Raw genomic sequence first — 21,110 nt, forward strand, 5'->3', positions numbered from 1 at the left:
GAGCAGCTACACGTCACAGTGTCTAGCCAATTGGTACCGTACGCGCAAGAAATCAACGACAAAATTCATGTTGACCCAAAATAACCTACTCATTGTTTCTCAAAATCATTCAGAGGATTATGTCGCAATCCTGAGGACTATAGCGATCCATGACTGATTACGTGTATTTTGGATCTGTCAAGAATAAAAATAAATTGATTAATACATAATTAACAACTATTTGCCAGCACGAGAGTATCTTACAATAGAAGGATGTCTTACGCCACCCTGTATAGGACATCCCGTACTTTTTTTGATTTGATTTGATATTAGCGTTCCTTTCAGCAGTGAGGCTATATGAGACGTGGATCTGTAGTTTAACGTGGAATCCGAACCACATAACTCCCGCCGGGAATCGAACCCGAATCTTCCATTTCCTATACTTATGCATAGCATAGTTTGGAAATTTAAGAGAAATTAATTTGAATCACGAATCTACACGTACGATGTTGACAGATAACTACTAACTATATTAATAAGTACTGGCTCATGGCAAACACTGTAAACTAAGATTAAAAGAATAAGAAAAACAGACAGTTTGTGATGTGTGATTGATATTTGAGCTTATTGTGGCTTTTACTGGATTATATTAAATACCCATTTTGATGTCTAATCTTTATATGTATTTACATTGACATCATTTTCTGCGGCAACTTCTAATGGTATTAAAGTATAAGGGTGACCCAAAAGTAGGTATACAGTACCGTTACATTCATCATCGCATTTTATGTCCTTTCTTATTGTTATCCATCAGGTAGATTTCGTTTCTTTATTGTTTGTTCTTAATGTTTTTTTTTTAACTTATATCTTCAGCTCGGAACAGCCAAAGCAAATAAACTCATAAACTAGAATGTTATACTTGATCAATGCAGGGGTGTATATTTACTTTTGGGCCATCCTGTATTTCTAATAGGTAACTTGGTAATGATTTGTTTGGTGTATGGAAATGATTTGAATTGTTAGTCCTAATCAGTAACCCTAACATGATACAGTTTAAATACAAACAGTAGCACATACTTACAAACGCCTTTGGTGCGAGAGGTCCCGGGTTCGACTCTCGATGGTGACACGCGGTCGAAAAAGTGTAAAAGATACCTACTTTTGGGTAAAAGCTTCTTCAGTCCACCCATCCTGATTGAGGTTTTCCTGTATTTTCTTCATTCACCAGGTAAATGCCGGGATGATATCTAACATGCAGGTCCCAGGCCGCTTGCTTCCTTCCCTTGTCTCAGATAATGTGATCACCAAGGGACGTCATTCCCCATACTGACGGGCTAACGTAGCCATATACGCCGAAAACCCAGAAATCTAATTACTATTCCTAATCCTAATATAACTACACATAAAATAAATTAGAAGTAGCCTACGGTTTGACTATAGATGAATGTTGTTTACACTTTTTGTAACATCAAAACTTCTTTCTACTTCTTTTGAAATGAAATGAAATGAAATCTTTAAGTTTTACGTCCCACGGTTATGCCGGTTAGGCTAAAGGAGACGGTGATGATGAGAGATGAGTGAAATGGTGGAATGAAGAAAGTGGGAGGAAACGGGAGAACCCCGAGAAAACCCACGAGCACGGTGTTTGTCCACCACAAAGTTCACTTGGCGGGGGCTGGGATCGAACCCGGGACCCCAAGCACCAGAGGTGAACGCTCTACCACTGAGCCACCGCGCCCCCCTCTACTTCTTTTGAATCACCAGTGGCGTATCTAGGATTTTGTTTCTGGCGGGGCTATGTACAACAAATGAATAAGCACTTATGTTTTTCCTCTTAACCCTTTAAAACCCAAACACACAAGGGTGTCATTGGGGAAGCAGGAGGGGGCAGTGGCCCATATCAGTTTGGGAATTAAATGTATTTAAATCGATTGTCTACTAATGTACTAAGAAAAGACGTGAAACTCGTATGTCAATGGATTTTACTCCCCCAGACAAATCTGAAATAACGCTCCTGTAAACACACGTTGAATATTTGTAATCTCATTTCAACTTAACTGATTGTATTTTGGGGAAAAAATGGAAATATTCAGTTTTATTTGTGTATGTTTTTACCTGAAAGAAAATGTTGAGACAAGTTGAAGCTGAAATATGATACAAACGAAAGAAAGTACAGCTCACAGATGACGAGAAGAACTCTAGCAGAAGTAGTGTGACGTAGGTATGGGCTCGCCCACTTTTTGCACGCGGGATGCGCAAATGACACCACGGAATAGCACACAGATAACTACCCGGAGTAGCAGACGACATCTAAGTATAGACCACACCTCAAAAACCGAAAATGAACTTGAGCGTGTCGTTGACCTTTCCCCGCTTCCCCTGTTTTAGGGTTCTTCTCGTCATCTGTGAGCTATAACAACGAAGAAAAAAAACAGAACAGTAGATTGGACGAAAGAAAGAAAAAAGAACTCAGTTCTTACAGTAAATGAAATTTGATAAATACAGTATTATTTCTGAACAAAGAGCATAGGAAAATGGAAAGTTAATGAAATTCTTAGAAAAGGTAAGAAGGATTATTGTTGTACGTGGAATGCGAAAACTAAGAAATTTATTTCGAGCCGGGGGGGGGAGGTTTGAGCCAGATAGCCACCTCCCTAAATACGCCACTGCTAATCAAATATTCAGCTGAAAAATTAGTGTAGACGATGCATTATCTTTTATCTACGTTTTCCCTCTTAAGTTGAAGGAATTTTTGCTGAAATTTTCATACCGTAGTTTGACTATTATCCAAAGTACAAAACATGTTTCAAAAGGTTTAACCCAAAGAAGGTTAGAAATAATGGTTAGAAGCAAGCAAGCTAGAAAGTGATTTTGCTAATGCTCCCAAATGGTGATTAAGTTATTTTCTGAGCTAACGACTGTTTATAGTTCTTCTGTATGCCTGTGGAATTTAAGAGAGTCATATAACGCAAAAGCTAATAAGAAGTGGCTGTGTATGTAATGTTTTTAAATGGAGTCGTAAATTCTTTTTGTCTGTTTCTCCAAGGAAGAACTTTTAGCCGAAGGGATTATGTTTGAACGTCTACTGCAAGAGACGAACTGATCTTGCTTCATGATTAAGTCATTTGCGGTAGTATTTTGCCTGAAACTCAGATGAATTCAGAAGCGAATATTTATCATTTTGTTTTTGACAATTGTAATAACAGATATTTCCAGGGCAAGGAGTCTTCTCCAAGTCATTCTTGTGCCTTTTATTGTTTGGTCCAACTGTAATCAGATCATTATGATTGTTTGGTATCATGAATACTGTGTACTCAGGCATTTTTTCCCTGCTTATCTTTTGTATACGTAATTACTCTTCATTCATGGTCACTCGTATTATGTCTCCTTCTATGGCGTGGTTATTATACACTTAAATCTCATTTAGAGTTACTAAATCTTCCTTGCCAAACGTTCTTTGCATTTCTTTAATTATTTACTTACGGAAAAAGAAAAACTAGGTCTCATTTTTCTAGATAAAGATCATATTACAATTTCTTAACAGAAATTACTTATTATACTTGATCTTGTATTCAAACAAAACAAGAATTTTGAAAAAAAAAATCAAAAGATTGCGATCTTGGCCAAAAATTAGTTTCGGGATCAGGGGCCACAAATGGCCACTAAATCGACCTTTCGTATTGCTACGGAATAAGCACATCATATTGAGTTAACTGATACTTTGACTCTGGCTACACTGTCTGTATTTCTGAAATGTTTTGATTGAAATATTCAAAAAGGAAAACAAAGTTTAATATTCCTAGATAAAGATCATTTTACAATTTCTTAACAGAAATTTACTGATTATACTTGTCTTATTTTATCTTGTATTCAAACAAAATAAAGATAAACAAACTGAAGGACAAACTAAATTCAATGAGTGAGAGCAACAACCACGTAACTCTTTACATTTTATGTCCGTTTTACAAGGAAGAAGCATTTGGACGAATTAAAATTGCAGTAGTGTAAACCATATTTTCTTTGTTTCCAGAAGTTAACCCAAAAAGGTATTGAATTAAATTTGGGAGCAAAACAATTCTTTCCTTTGTCACTGCCATCTGTTTGCATTTGAACGAAGTTCTGACCTAGTTTTCTGTTAATTGGTTGACTTATCTATATATGGTTTCTGTGTCTATCTTTCTTTTTGCAAAAGTGACTTACACCACTGAAAGTTTAACCAATCCATTTATCGTAGCAGAAGTGAGAAGTGCGGCTAAATAACGCGATAGGCGTCAGCTTGATTAAAGTAGGGTTAGACTTTGGCATGTCGAGATAATTGTTAAAAAGAGATTCTTTATAAATACTGGCCCTTTATATATGTGCAAACTTAAGTGGAACAACGGAATACATGCACATTTGAACAATCCACTCTAGGTGGAAGCAAAATGAGCTCACACCTTTTAAATTGCCTCTCCTGTCGTCCTAGGTGGATACAAAATAAGCTGAGGCCTTTTATTGTCTCTTCTGTCGTCCTAGGTAGGTGCAAAATGAGCTGAAACGTTTTAAATTGCCTGTTCTGTCGCTATAAATCGGTGAAAATTGAGCTGAAATCTTTCTAATTGCTTCTTCTGTCATCCTAGGTGAGTGCAAAATGGTTTGAAGCGTTTAAAATTGTCTTTCCTGTTCTATGTGAATGAAAATCAGCTGAAGCCTTTTGAACTCGATTTCCTGCACATTTAGCTTGGTTGGCACTTATCTCGTTGTTCGGCTGCTGACTGCGTTTGAAAGATCTTTTGTCTTTAAACGTACAGGGGGCCGCGGTGGCTCAGTGATAGAACGTTCACTCCTACATGGCGTCCTAGGTTAGATCCTAGCTTGCGCCAAGTGAAATTTGTGGTCGACAAACTCTGTGTTAGCGAGTTTTCCCGGGGTTCTCCCGTTTCCTCCGACTTTCTTCATTCCGACAATTCATTCATTTCTCATCACCGTCTCCTTTAGCCAAGCCGGCATAATCGTGGGACGTAAAACTGAAAGATTTTATTTAATACAGATACCTTAAAATACTTTTATGGTTAATTTATTCAGTTTTTCCACTACGATTCCTTGCTACAATATGTTATTTATGTTGGATGTTAACATTTGCTACCTTTGACATGTCGAAGTTGATGATCTTAATAAAAGCTTAATCGAGTTAAATTTCCATTGTTGACCGGTGTCATAGTAATTGTCGCGAGATATTTGGTGCGAGAAATTCTATGATAAATGTTAGAAGGACTTTTGACTCATATTGTGTGCAGGAAGTACTAAATTCAGAGAATTACTTTAAATTAACATAAAAGGTTCGTTAACAAAGTGAGTCAACACTCCTGATCAAAACTGAGATAAATTTGTCTTATTATTGTGTTCCGGGATGCCTCATTCTTAGTGATGAGTTTTATGAAATCTCCTCCGTGGGTTCGTGTCTCCGCTCGTATTCAATGTGGTTTACCAGAATTTCGAAGTTCTGCTTTTCACCCTTAGTGTATTGAAATTCTTCCCAGGGAAATAATCTCAAATCATCATCATTATCGTCATTGTCGTGGTAAATTCCTAATCCTAAATCTTGACAGATTTGGCTGAATGTGTGTGAAGCCTCTCCAATCAGTGGTGATGTAGGCCTAAGGGATTTAGCACTGGAGTGGAGGAGAATTCTCCTGCTGGAAAATATGCCTGATTATACTCAGCGTGGGTAGTTTTCCAGTATTATTTTCATTCGCAGTTAGGTATTGAAGTTCTCCTGTCCCAGGAGAAATCTTCTGAAATCATCACTGCCTCCAACAATGTCTTCATTTGGGGCACGATGGCTCCGTGGTAGACCTGTTACTTCTGGTACGTGGGGTCCCTGGTTCCATTCCCGGCCAAGTAAGTTTATGGTGGACATCATCGTGTCCGTGGGTTTTCTCGTTTCTTCCCACATTCTCATTCCACCACCATCATCATCCGTCTCCCTTAGATTAACGGGTATAATCGTAGAACGTTACACTGAAAGATTTCATTTCATTTCTTTATTTGTGCACCTGTGAAGTAAATCTAAGTGATTGTCAGGTCGCGTACCAAGTACTTTTTCGTAAGGCATACGAAATACATTGGGGGGCCGCGGTGTTTTATTTTTGTTGCGTGAGTCTCTTCCTTTCATCTCAACTCTCGCCAAGTAAGGTCTGTAGTAGACAAATATTGTATGTGTGCTGGTGGGGGGGAATCTCGGACTTCTTCCGTTTCTTCCCACTTTCTTCTCTCTATTTCGTTAGCTAGCGTTACTGTCTCCCTTAACCTGGGAGCATAATCGTAGAATTTTATTTATTTATTTATTTATTTATTAAGTATACCATTCATTTTAGCTTTGGAACTTCTGGTATACACTAAAAGACAAATTCTGACCAAAGCATATATTAACTAATAAATAATAGCGTTATAGTTTCAAGATAATGTGTCTAATGAAGACAAAGTTAATTTGCCGAAACTGTAACGCTATTATTTATTAGTTAATATATGCTTTGGTCAGAATTTGTCTTTTAGTGTATACCAGAAGTTCCAAAGCTAAAATGAATGGTATACTTAAAAAAAAAAAAAAAAAAAAATTCTACGACTATGCTCCCAGGTTAAGGGATACAGTAACGCTAGCTAACGAAATAGAGAGAAGAAAGTGCTAAGAAACGGAAGAAGTCCGAGATTCTTCCCCCCAGCACACATACAATAAAAGAATTTGTCTTTTATTGTATATATAAAAAAGTATATTTATTCCAAGAAAGGCACATTTGTGGTCATTTTCTTGTGACTCTCTTAAGAGGCCTAATCACTGCGCAATTAAAATACCGCTAATTTTACAGTAATTTTGTGATATTTTCAAATAGATAAAAAATAATTGAAATGTGGAACAAGAGCGCGCTAGATAATATTATTTTGCATGAAGTACCGTTATCACAAGTCACCTAGTAGCTTTCCGTTTGCAGCCATTTAGAAACGCGAAAATAAATTCCGATTTTCTAAATGGCTGGAAATCAAAAGCAGATAAGTGAGTCGTGATAACGGTATCTCATGTAAAATAATATTGTCTAGGGGGCTCTTGTTCCACATTTCAATTATATTTTATTTATTTGGAGATATCACATAATTACTGTAAAATTAGTTGTATTTTAATTTCGCACGGGGCATCTTAAAGTATATCTGGATGCTAGTTTCTAAGAAGAAAAACTATTGTTAGTATTCATAGATAGTAAACCCAATTTTTTTTTTCGGCAATGGAAATCGTAAGAAGCGAATAGAACAATTATGTTTTCTTTGACCACATATATATACACACATAAGCTTTTTATCTGTGGTATACGCCAATTACTAACCATATCAAAGTTTGATATCAGTAAAAGAAGCAGTAATTGTTCCCTCTCATTCCCAGACTAACTGGTATTTGAAGATTGTGCAGCCGGAAAGAAAATGCTATCTACCCTTTCGTCCCAGAATTCATTGCATAATCTTATGCATCAATTCTTTAATCCTGGGAAAGAAACGCAACTAAGATTAGAAGAGGAATATAGGACGAGAAGAAGGAGATAAAATATCATTGCTATCTCTGGTAGAGACTCACATCAAAAGTGCTTTTGTAGTAGCCTGTGATCCGAATCATTCTTTGAATGCGTTACTTTGTGCTCGCTTTTCTTTTGAACAGAATTCTTAAAATTCCAAGCAATGCATTTTTATTGTTGGTTTTGATCTTTTTTGTTTGTTTGTTTGTTTGTTTGTTTTTATGCTAAAATAATGAAATGCCAAACATCTCTGCTTTCTAAATAAGCAGCACTACTGAAATGCTTCAAATTTTATGATCAAATTTTGTTGAAAATCTTGAGTGTCTGTAATGCAAAACATATGTCTACGTGGATAGAACAAAATTACTATTTTTTTTCCTTCTCTGTGTTTTGCATTCCTTATTTTCTTGGTTGATGTGCCACTTAGTGTCTGGGCTAGGGTTGCCAACTTTTGAAAAATGGAAAAACCGGACACCCTCCTGGAGCATAGATGGTAATTTTTCCTAACCCTCCCTCACCCTCACCCTCAATTGACGCCCCTTACCCTCACCCTCCATCACACTCACCCTCCATTGACGCCCTCCCCTGACCCTCCCTCACACTTACCCTCCATTGACGCCCTCACACTTACCCTCCATTGACGCCCACACACTCACTCTCCATTGACGCCCTCCCTCACACTCACCCTCCATTGGCACCTTCACTTCACCCTCCCTCACACTCACCCTCCATTGACGCCCTCACACTCACCTTCCCTCACACTCGCCCTCCATTGACGCCCTCACACTCACCCTCAATTACTTTATCGCCCTCACCCTCCAACGCCCTCACCCTCAACTACTAAAATGAGGGTGAGGTGAGGGTGAGGGCGGCCCTCATGAGGGCAAAATGAGGGAGGATGACCATCTCTGTCCTGGAGTACGTACAGTCTTAAGATTGTAACATCATTGCTAGTCAAGACATAAATAACCTGAGAGTGGTTACTTCGCATAAAATTGAGCAATTCGAAGTTCGAATTTAATAAGTTTAGTTACTTTTGAAGCATTTATTAAACCTACTTATTCCAGTTTCGGTTCAGTTGACACATGTAATTTTTTGTAGTTTACCATCAATAATACATTGTATTTAAAACAGAAAAGCAATTATAATTGACACAAAATATACTTTAAAAATAAGTCTTACCAGCTTCGCTGGGGCTGGCAATGTCTCATAGTGCTTAAATATTTCTACTGGATCTGGATACATTATTTAATTGGAGGATGTAGCTGAGGATGAAGCAGTGCTAGCTGCGCTCTTAAAAGTATACTTTTGTTGATCTTTAGCCGTTTTTGATAAGTTCAGTAAGTTTTCCTGCCTTCAACTCTTCAGCAAAACCCGAGCACAACAGGTCGATATCAAAGCGAACTATGAGCTCTGCTTTAACAAACGTTAATCAACAAACGATTCCTTTCGTCACTCCAAAGTAATCCGAACAGAACAGAGAAAATGAAACGAGATTGTTGAGTTTTACGTCCCACAGATATGCTAAAGGAGACGGTGATGATGAGAGATGAATGAAATGGTGGAATGAAGAAAGTGGGAGGAAACAGGAGAACCCCGAGAAAACCCACGCATACGGTGTTTGTCCACCACAAAGTTCACTTGGCGGGAGCAGGGTTTGAACCCGAGACCCCAAGCACCAGAGGTGAACGCTCTACAAACAGAACAGAGAATACGACTAGTAAGAGGAAAAATTACCGGACATTTCACGTCCGGTTTCGAGATCGTACCGGACAAGGAGGTCAAAAACTGAATTGTCTTGTAAAATATCGAACGGTTGGCAACCCTAGTCTGGGGTGACTTTTATATCATAATGTTTTTATAGCCTTACATTGACGCAATGCGACTAACGTGCTAATGGCTATTTCTTCAATTATGCAACTTGCATGTCAAGTGACTTTTTTTGGGGAAGAGAAATGCAGGGAAAGAACACATCACTATCTTTACTTTTTTTTTTTTTGCCAACACTAATTAAAATCTTAATTATGTTTAATTAACATGATTGTAAAGTAAGTAATCCAATTCCTAAGCAGCTTGTAAAGCAATTACCTGTCAGTATGTGTGCATTCTGTTTGCTAAATAACTTAATAACAGTTGCATTTTCGAACAACAAAATGTATAATAATGATATTTACTTCGTAATTATGTATTATTAAACTTTTATCTCTAAGGTTATTATTGTTAATTTACGTTGATTATTTTTCCCCAATTGCTTTTTGTGTATTGTGATAAAACATTATGGAAATTGCTCTTTTCCTAACTTTGAAATGTCTGGTTATTCTGTCCGAATATGTCCTATTTACCAAATAAACATGGCTTTCAATTTAGTTTAATTCAAATTAAGCTTAAAATACTATATTTTCTCTCCGTTTGCTCTTAGCTTCTAAACTGCTATAAACAAAATCAGTGACTTCTGCAGGGGGTACTGAAGTTAGTATCGGAACACAGATATTACTGATATACAGAGGCGGCCCGTTATAAGGGGCCCGATGGACCCGGCCCTCCCATCGTTTTTGTATTAACATAGAAAAATGTATGTATCTTAAGTTATTCTGCTAGTATTATTGGTATAATTTCCCTCTTAACCAAAAACAGTAGTTCTGACTCCTTCAAATCAGTTTATCCATGTACTACTTACTCTTATGAGCACGCTATTCACGCGGTCAGTACAAAATAAAGGCAGAAAGGGCCTGAGCTGTTTCAGTGTGGACTTAGTATCATCTCGTATTGACTCGTGTAGCGAACAATGTGAAAACCCAGCTTGATTATAAGTGCCATGGGAAAAGAATCGTAGACCCTTATCACATGATTGAACCCGACAACTTCCGAACGAAAAGATTTGAAGCTTGCTTGTTGCCAAAATTCGTTTTGTCTGTAGAGGTTATTGATTCCGCACTTTCAGTTGTTTTGTCCCTTGACCTTGCTTTCTTGTGTTACTTCTGCTGAAGGAATCCAAAATCAACCGCGTGTCCACTCTCAGTTTAGATGTGCATCTTCTTAGTGTCTTTTGTGCTATTTTCCCTCCTGTGTTTTCGTGTGGTTGTGCGAAAATGAATATAGTTAGAAAGTATTACGCGCATTTCCAATAGGTGAACTCTTAGAACTTTTCCACTTTTAAACATTCCTTCCTGGAAAATGACTTAACAGTTTTATCCTGTTCCTATCCGATGCTGAACATAGAAAAGCTGATTCACTTTCCCGCCACTGGTAGTGTGCACACGCAGGTATTGGCGGGAAAGTGAATCAGCGGTGTCTTCCCGTTGTGCCTACTTCCCGTTATGCCTACAGGCCCTCCAGCACTTTGTAGAAAATATTTTTAATGATCTTATCTGTAGGCAGAACGGTAATTCCCGTTGTGCCTACTTCCCGTTCTGCCTACTCTTTCGAGACGGGGAATTCTGTGCAGGGAGGGATCTTTTCTAGGGATTTTTTCTTTAGTAATTCTAATAGATTCTGTAAGAAGAATAACTATTCCTTTAAATTTCATCATATATTTTAAATGTTATCTTACTTGCTCTTCTCAGAAAAAATGACTAGGTACAGTTTTGTTATTAGCAGCGTTATTCACGTCTACTTTAGTAGAGATGTGTTTTTTTAATACTTACAGAGAAATGGAAAATTAATTGATTCAGTTACAAGAAAATAAACTTATTTCGGTCTAATATCACAACAAAATCACAACAAAATTTTATTCAGTTTTCCAGTAGTTCATCTCCAACATTCTAAGGCTCGCAGTACGTAATAGGTGCTACAGTTCACATCCTCAAAATATATTTGGCCATATATTAAACAAACAATGCAAGAAGATGCATAATTCGGTCTCTTTTCTTTTTCTAAAAAAAGCCTTTGTCTTCTACATCACAGATCTTTTTCCGGCATCACCTCTATATATGATCAGGTGCTTTGTCCTCTATACATGATTCTGTATTACACGCAATATGTCGTACTTATATTGTAAAAAAAGAAAAAAATGGGACCGCAATGGCTCAGGGGTAGAGCGTTCACCTCTGGTGCATGGGGTCCATGGTTCGATCCCAGCTCGAGCCAGGTGAGCTTTGTGGTGGACAAACACCGTGTGCGTTGGTTTTCTCGGTGTTCTACCGTTTTCTCCTACTTTCCACTATTTCATTCATTTCTCATCATCACCGTCTCCTTTAGCCTAGCCAGCATTACCGTAGGACGTAAAACTTAAAAATTTCATTTCATTTCATTTATACTGTCAATGTAAATACTAAATACCACATATCGTCAATATACCCAATGTAATTTAAATAAAGATCTCATAATCGTTGTTCAAAATGTAAACAGTATGCAACCACATCTATGTAAGCCATCAAGCCTATTACACGTGGTTCCAGCCTTCCTAATAATCGTAAATATCTGTGATTTTATTCTGTATGTGACCACACAAATAGCATTTTAATTTCGATTATTTTACGGTAAAAATATTCTGTGAAATGTAATGGAAATTCAGAAGGAGCCTTCTTTGCGAATTTCTCAGAGTTTTCATTCTCACCGTCGTGAGTAATCCGATTGGGTAGAGAAGCGTGATTATCTAAGCAAACTCATCACCAACAAAACGCCGAACACGTATTTCATACTTTGACCGTTTCTGATTTTGAAAACACTCCTGTGTAGACTATAAGTCATTACTAGGCACCTTGCTTATCACACTGACACTAACAAATCATATATAATAACTTTTTAACGTAATAAGTAAAAGCTTGTTGTGATTCTTATTGAAACGTTTATGTTGCGAGCGGAGCAAGCAAGAAAATTTTTATCATATCTATTTCTTTGCAAACTAACAATATTGATTTAATCGGACGCCAATACGTTTTCAGGGCGACGCGTCGTTTACTGACTTCCCATATTTTTTCTTTCTTCTTGCTTGTTCGGCGACCCCTACTATTAGCGCTCAGGGCAACAGCCCCGCTCGTTCCCCTCTAGCTACGCATCTGATTACTATAACAGTCTTATGTGTTTCGTTGGGTTTTCAGTATTTAGAAAATGTTATTTCAATAAAGTGAAGAATTATATATAACATTTTAGATGCATGGCCGCTGAAAAAAAAAAATCTCTTTATTAAACTGCAACTATGATTCTGTTCCTTGAATTTTGTCAGTTTTATCAGAAATTTTCCATGGGTTTTGTCTTGCATTCGCAATAATCTGTTTCGTAATTCTAAGAAATTATGTAAGAAGAATAACTATTTCTTCAAGTTTCATCATAAATTTTAGATGTTATTCTACTTTTTCTTCTGGGAAAAATTGCTGGGATATAGTTCTGTTATTAGCAGGGTTGTTTGCATCTACTTTAGTAAATATGAATATTATTTCTTTTTAATTCCTACAGGAAAATGGAAAATTGATTCAGTTGAAAAAAAAAAAATAAAATTTTGTTCTGAAATTGCTTGATATTAGATCTTTTTTTTTTTTTTTTTTTTTTTTTTAATGTTTGTTTCACATACAATGTCTAACATTCTTGCAACTGAGTCAACCAATTTTCCATGTATGATGAAACTTGTAGAGGTGGTGGTTGTTTTTACAGAAGCTTTTAGAAATACTAAAGAAATATTCCCTACAAAAATTCCTCCCTGCACATAATTCCCCGTCTCGAAAGAGTAGGCACAACGGGAAGTAGGCACAACGGGAATTACCGTTCTGCCTAGAGATAAGATAATTAAAAATATTTTCTTTAAAGTGCTGGAGGGTCTGTAGGCAGAACGGGAAGTAGGCACAACGGGAATGAATGCAGGGACAAGCGCCGAGCGGCGTCCGGCGCATATGCCAAATTCAGTACTGGACGCCGATGGGCGTCCTCAGCAGCATCGTAAAACGCCAAATTAAAATTGTCACTTCGTTTTCATAGGAAGGTTTTCACTGAATGACATCCTTTTAAGATTTTTCCCTCTGAGGGCACTGTGGCTCAGTGGTAGGATGCTTATGTCTGGTGCGTGGGGTCTTTGGTTCGATACCCGACCAAATAAGTTTGTGGTGGGCAACATCATATCCGTGGGTTTCCTCGGAAACCTCAGTTTCCTCCCGTGTTCTCATTCCACCAATTCTTTCATCATCATTCACTTGCCTTAATCATCATCTCCATTAGGCTAACAGGCATTATCGTAGGATACTAAAATATAAGATTTCATTTCATTTTAAGATTTTTCCTTAATGTCACTACACAAATGCTGTAATTGTGACTTAAATATATCTAGTTATTTGGAGAGGTAAAATTCGCCTTTTTTATTTATTTGCTCTTGATTTTAAAATGAAAAGACCGATCAGTTTTTTCCTGAAATTAATAAATAAAATAATTGTTTTCTTTGCTTTCAGGCGAAGAAGACGACAGCGGATTGGCCCTTTCTCCTGACACGTCAGCCGATGACAGCGAAGTGGTACTGGCGGGATACGATTATTGTTCGAAAGAAGCTCTCAAGTTCCTAATCCACGAAGAGAATCTTCCGGTTGATCATCCAGTTGTGAGAGAACTCAGTCGCCATCTTTCTCAACAGAAGATGAATCTCGATTGCTCACAAGTTCTGGAAAAATACAGGAACCAGGATGAAGACCTTCTATATCTCCCGTCTGACCATTTATCTAGTCAGGGTGCTCAGGTGTCATCCACTTCTTCACAAGCAGCGCCCAGAAACGACTATTTTGGTTCTTTCTGAAAAAAAAAAAAAAATTAAGAAATCTGTCACAAGACAATACTATTCATACTCCATGGTATATGACGGAGTAGATGTAGTTCGCTTAGAGGTACTACAGTACATTGATGTTCAAGACAACATAGTCTGTAATTTTGTCTTCAAAACGTTCTAGTTAAAAAATTAGAATATTAATAATAAGCAGTGGCGTATTTAGGGGGCTGTAATCCCCCCCCCCGAAATCTTACTTACTATAGTTAAGTATATGAAATATCTTGCAGAATTTTTACATTTTCAGGCAAAGCCTCCCCCCCCGAAACAAAATCGTAAATACGCCACTGATAATAAGTATATACAAGGTGACGACGTTGTAAGTGGAAATAAAGAAAGGAAATAGATTTGTCAGTAAATTTTGTGAAATACGAGGTGTTTTCAAAAAGTATCGAAGCGTTGACTGGCAAAAGTACGTTAATTGGTTTGGAAATCCGAAACATTAATCCCCTTTAAACTATTATAGTCTCCTTGGTAATGTACACATTTTTTTTTCCAGCGCTCCCGTCATTGTTGAAAACATTTCTGAAACAGGGTTTTTGGAATGGTGAGAAACCGCGGTGTCGCATTCCGCATGATGTCTTCTCTTGACTCAAATCGGGTCCCATTTAGTGGCATTTTCAGCTTGTGAAATAACCAAAAGTCACATGGAGCCACATCGGGTGAGTAGGAAGCCTGACGATACACAGGAATGTTGTGTTTAGCAATGAAAACCTTAATCAAATTTCGCGAACACTCATTTCTCGATTAAAACTGAATGTACCAATCCAATTGAATAGTTTCCTCTTTAATATCCCGCACTTCATTGGTTTACGCGGGAAAAATGTTCGATACTTTTTAAACACACCTCGTATATGGTAATTGGTATTTCATAAGAAGCTAAATTACTATACTAGTGATGTATTATTAGGACTGAATTTAGAATAATCATGCCTATCTAAATCAAACTCATACATTTGAGTCATAACCGTAGAATCTCAATTCAAGAATAGGCTGTGTAGCCTACGTATTAGAGAAATGATAAATCCGAGCCTATTTTCAAAGTTTGCTTTAGTTACCGTATTATTCCAGAGCTATATTTATTTTTCTAAAAAAAAATATGAATAATTAAGTACATTAAATTTATTCTTATTTTTTTTATATTTTTATAATTCTTTTCACATTCTTTATATTTCTTTTTTCTTTATATACAGATTTTATATATTTCTTTTCAACTGACTGTCCTTTTTTCTTACATTCACAACTTACTACATCTTTCTTCAGGATATAGTAAGATTTGATTTATAAAAATATGTATGTACTTTTTTATTATTATTATTTTTAAGAAAGCCATTCCAGAGGACAATTATCTTGGACAAGGAGTGCAATTTTAAGTTTGACGATTTTACTTAGACATTTGATGATGACACAAGTATATGTATTACGATATAATTGTTTATAGAACAAGATGGCTCAGTGATAGAGCATTTAACTCTGCCGCGTGCGATTCCTGATTCGATTCTATTTGGGGGCCGCGGTGGCTCAGTTGTAGAGTGTTCACCTCTGGTGCTTGGGGTCCCGGGTTCGATCCCAGCCCCCGCCAAGTGAACTTTTGGTGGACAAACACCGTGGGCGTGGGTTTTCTCGGGGTTCTCCCGTTTCCTCCCACTTTCTTCATTCCACCATTTCATTATTACTCATCATCACTGTCTCCTTTAGCCTAACCGTCATAACTGTGGGACGTAAAACTCAAAGGTTTCATTTCATTTCATTTTCGATTCTAGGTGGGACTTGAGGGGAGCAGACAGCGTGTACGTGGGTTTTCTCTGGGTTCTCCCGTTTCCTCCCACTTTCGTCATTCCAAAATTTCCATCCTCCTTATCATATAATCGTAGTGCGGGAGGTTAAACTGAAAAAAAACTACAGAATACCTTTGCGACGTAAAAGGGACTTTTTTTTTTTTACGACGCTTTCTTTGGTCACGAAGACTGACAGATAATAACCAAGTAAATTCTGAACAGTGGCGGATCTAGAAGATAAAAAGTAAGGGCGCAGGCAGAACCTAGATTATGATAGGTATATCATGAGTTTACTATAAACTCAAAAATTTATAAATAATAACTTAATTTTTTTACTCAAAAAACTGAGGGGACTTCGGCTCCGGGTAGATCCTCCACTGATTCTGAGTGGGTATTATTGTTTTAAACAAATGTTCAAAACGTCCCTGTGTTAAGTAGCGTACGCAGGAATTTATTTCGGGAGGGGTCCAAACTCAATACGAAGGTATTTTATATTAAAATTCCTAAAATTGCCCCCGAAAATTAGGCTAAATTTACACAAAAGTCGAAATTACGGGGAGGGTCCGGACCCCCAGGACCCACCCCCTGCGTACGTCCCTGCCTGTGTTACTTCTTTTTATATATTGTGTGCGAGCATTACATATATCACAAGAAAGCTTACTTAACTGTAATTCAAACGAGCCTTAGATTCTATATACACCAGGGGCGGATCCAGGACCCACTTCTGGGGGGGCGGTGGGTTGTCATACTGTTACTTTTAAGGGCTCGAAACTTTGAGATGGGTTTTATTTATATATATAAAATGAAAAAAGTTCCCTCTTCTGAGGGGGGGGGGGCGATCGCCCCGATCGCCTCCCCCTGTATCCGCCCCTGATATACACATATTCCAATTAGAACATATCAGAATGAACATTATGCTCCACTTTGATAAATTTAATTATTTATTTTTTCATTACAAGAATGACAATATGCTGCTCTTCTTCGATAATACTGAAACGATGACAACAACATTCACGCACCATCTTCGAAATGTAATGAAGATATGTCACAATTCTTCTTTGCTTTTCTTCAAGACAGTGTTGCCATGTTACAAGCAAATACAAATTAAGAAACGAACATTTTTATCGAAGAATGTTCGAAACTTCCCTGTTATTTCCCGGTTTTTGTAATACCAAAGGGAAGGCCAGTTAATTGTAATTCAAAATCATTTTACTTTTACGTCCCACGGTTATGCCGGCTTGGCTAAAGGAGACGGTGATGGTGAGAAATGAATTAAATGGTGGAATGAATAAAGTAGGAGGAAACGGCAGAACCCTGAGGTAACCTACGAACACTATGTTTGTCCACCCAAGGCCCACTGGCGCGACCTGGGATCGAACCAGGGACCCCATGCACCAGAGGTGAGCGCTCTAATTGAGATATAACTCGAGATATAATTGAGATAATTTAAATGAGATATAACTAGTATTTGTTTTTTTTAATTACGGGTCAAGTTATAAGCGTGTAAGTAAACATCCACGATTTTAAATTCTATACTAAAAGGTGAAAGCTTTAAATACATTTTCCTGTCTAATCAATAAACGATCGAGTTGTGAATGTTTGCATGTGTACTTATTTTGAACTGAATACAAAGATGAAAAAAAAAAAAGTTTGTTTTTCTAGATCTTACGAACACTTGCTTGTTAGCTAAAAGTAAAGAATTCCAATATTCTCTGTACGTACTGAAAAATTTGTCATAATTAGTTAATCTTTCTGATTAAATAAATATAGAATTTTGAAGAGTTGGTATAGTTACGCTTTAGTAGTAAAACATTATGTCAATTTCTTTCGTGTACCTACTGTAGAGTGAGCCAAAAATAGCCTTGCTACATATCATCATCATCATCATAGGTATTCTGCCATTATTGGCAGGTCACTTGCCGCAGCTCAGAAGCTTCCATGCTCCACGGTCTTCTGCTAACCTCTTCGTCTTCACGTATGATTTTTCTGTTTTGATATCGTGTATTAATTGTAGTCTCCTTGGTCCCCTCCTTTTCTTCCCTACCACCATACTCTCTAGCACGTCCCTCATGATACAATTTCTTCCTAATCCAATGTCCTAACCAATTTCCCTTCCTCTTAATAATATCGAAAATTCTTGTTTTCTCCCCCATCATTTCTAATCCCTTTCATTCGTTTTCCGCTCGATTCATCTAATTCTCTCCATTCTTCTCCACACCCACATTTGAAAGCTTCCAGCCGTTTTTCAACATTTTTGCGTAATGTCCATATTTCTGACCCAAACAGAATAATACTCGACGTGAATCATTTTATGAGTCTTTTTCTCAACTCTTTATTCAAGGTCCCAGAAAATAGTATTTTTTTCTCCTAAAGGCTTCTTTCGCCATTCCTATCCTTGCTTTTATTTCACATTCACACTTCATAACATCACTAATAATATTGCCCATGTCTAGTCACCTGTTCAATTTTCTCCCCTACTTTTTCTATATTTGACACCAAACCGTTCGTTCCAATCACCACGGGTTTTGTCTTTCTCACATTTATTTTCATCTCATATTCTTCATGGCGCTTCCTCCAATTTTCTAACATCCTATTGATTTTCTGTTCAGATTCCGCAACAAGTACCATTCATCTGCAAACCATGTACACCTAATCATTGTACCTCCTACTGGAATGCCGTCTTCATTATTTGGGATCTTTTTCACTATAACTTCTAGATAGATATTAAATATTGTTCGCGAAAGACAGCATTTCCCTCCCAAATTCCCCTTCCAATTGACTTCTCCTCTGTCATTTCCTCCTTTATTCAAATACCTACATTTTGGTTCATATATATGTTTCTTATGAGTCTTCGAACTTTCCATTCCAACTCAACTTTCTTCAGAACTTCCAACAACGATTTCCAATTCATGCAGTGAAAACCCTTTTCTAAATCAACAAATACCACATACATCTGTTTCCCTTTTTCTATAAACTTTTCACTGATAAGCCTTAATAATCCAATTGCATCTCTTGTCCCCTTACCTCTCCTGAACCCGAATTGTTCCTCTTCAAGTTTTTCGTTTGTTCTTCCATACAATCTTCTGTTCAGAATTCGGAGGAAAATGTTTGCTCCTTACCATATAAGATAATAAGAAATAAAATCGGATAACATGATAAAATAGCTTAATCACATTTCTAAACTGTAGATAAAGGATATAAAATTCTGGTTTGAAATCATTATTTGGAAGAAAAAAAATCTAAAACGTGTAAGCAATAATGAAACAAGTGTAAGGTTACTTTTGGCCCACTCGGACAATCCAAAGCACAGCGTATCTAAGTTTACTGATAACTGAAACTTATATATCACAAGGTTTAAATTTGCTATAGCACTATTTTCATGTGTTTGGTGGCAACGTTTCAGATAACAATTCATGATCACACACACACACACACACACACACAATCAAATTTAATGGTTAGAACTTACGTTTACGTTATGTTCAAAATGTCTTTAAATGTTTAATTTTTCAGTTTTAGCGACCATGCCAGGACATTAGTGGTACTTCAAATTAGTCAGTATATAAACGGTTATTTAATGTAACTTTGTTTGTTCTTCCGATTCAATGACCAAAAAACGGGCTGCGGTGGCTCAGTGGTAGAGCGTTCACCTCTGGTGTTTGGGGTCCCGGGTTCGATCCCAGCCCCCGCTAAGTGAACTTTGTGGTGGACAAACACCGTGTATGTGGATTTTCTCGGGGTTCTCCCGTTTCCTCCCACTTTCTTCATTCCACCATATCATTCATCACTCATCGTCACCGTCTCCTTTAGCCTAACCGGCATAACCGTGGGACGTAAAACTCAAAGATATTTCAATGACCAAAAAAAAAAAAAAATCAAATTAAATTAACTCCCCTAATTGAGAACACACTAAAAGTTGATGAAACAAAAAAACTATCACGAACAGGTATATTTATTAATGCATTTATCTAACATTTATTAATGTTCGTAACACATATTGATGTGATCACTCTGATAAAACGTTAATATTATACTCGATCCATTGTTAAACATATCTAACACTAAAATAGGCTCATTATAATCTATTTTGTTGCAGTAATAATTGTAATAATGATAGCAGACCTGTATTTAGACTAGAATGTTGTTTAGGTTTTTCATCGTTCTGTGACACCTGCTTGCACTTAATGTAGTCTGACCCTATTCTCGAAAAAATCTCAGTAATTAGAGTCAAATACTTAAAAAAAAAAAAAAGTAGAATGAAAATTACAGAGTATTTAGACATTACACTCTCTGATGACTGACAGGAGGGCCAGCTTATTAGAATAAGATGCCCAACCATCAATTATAAGACCGCAATTAAGATTGTAGCTTAACATGACCTGGTAACATTGGTTTTAAGTTTGTTCCGAAAAGAAGCAATAAAAATATTTTTTTCTTTGCTATTTTATAAAGTATATTTCTTGTTGTGTATGCCAATAATAATAATAATAATAATAATAAAACAAACAAAACCTGATTTTTGAGTAGCTTCGATTTATCAGTGTTCTCTCTTGATAATTTGACAATGAGTATGCAATTGTTTTTTTCTTCTTTTTTCTTTATAACAAAATGGCATTAATTAGTGGTTATGTCCTGGTAGTATTGCTTCTTTGGAACTAGTCTTGACTTGTTCTTATGAGTAATAAAAAAGAAAACGTATTGAGTGTAGCAGAAACGCTTGTCGCCCCAACATAAAGCAAGCAATCATTATAGGAGTAATTACCGAAAGATTTCATTAGCATTAATCAAGATTGGCAAATATCTGAGTGTCGCCATTATTTGCTAGCAGTTTTCTTTTTTGTTTCTTTAATTAAAAACCTGGCCTCAGATAGAAAACAATGTTGTATTTCTAGTTTATAGATAAAAGGTTTGCCGTATTGACATACATTTATCGAAAATGTTAAGCGATAATTAGGTACTATGAACATGTACAGACAAAGGATTTAGCCGTTGCTCATTGGTCTACAAAAAAATTTTAGTTTGAAAAAAGCACAAATGTTCTTAATATATGGTAAAACAAAGAAAGAACAGAAAAAA

The 21,110-nt window shown here is 36.8% G+C and overlaps 1 protein-coding gene across 2 annotated transcripts in view; it reads left to right on the top strand.

Annotated features, from left to right (window-relative positions):
- Positions 1-20,528, top strand: part of LOC145663168 (uncharacterized) — a 272,264-nt gene extending 251,736 nt beyond the window's left edge. For both annotated transcript variants that reach the window (XM_081729497.1, XM_081729496.1), the window contains one exon: positions 13,892-20,528. In XM_081729497.1, coding sequence (XP_081585623.1) covers positions 13,892-14,229 — 338 coding nt within the window. In that variant the 3' untranslated portion in view covers positions 14,230-20,528. The remainder of the gene's footprint in view (positions 1-13,891) is intronic.
- The last annotated feature ends 582 nt before the right edge of the window (positions 20,529-21,110 follow it).

This window comes from Thermobia domestica, chromosome 10, assembly GCF_964235325.1.
Source record: "Thermobia domestica chromosome 10, izTheDome1.hap1.1, whole genome shotgun sequence".
Lineage (NCBI taxonomy): Eukaryota > Metazoa > Arthropoda > Insecta > Zygentoma > Lepismatidae > Thermobia > Thermobia domestica.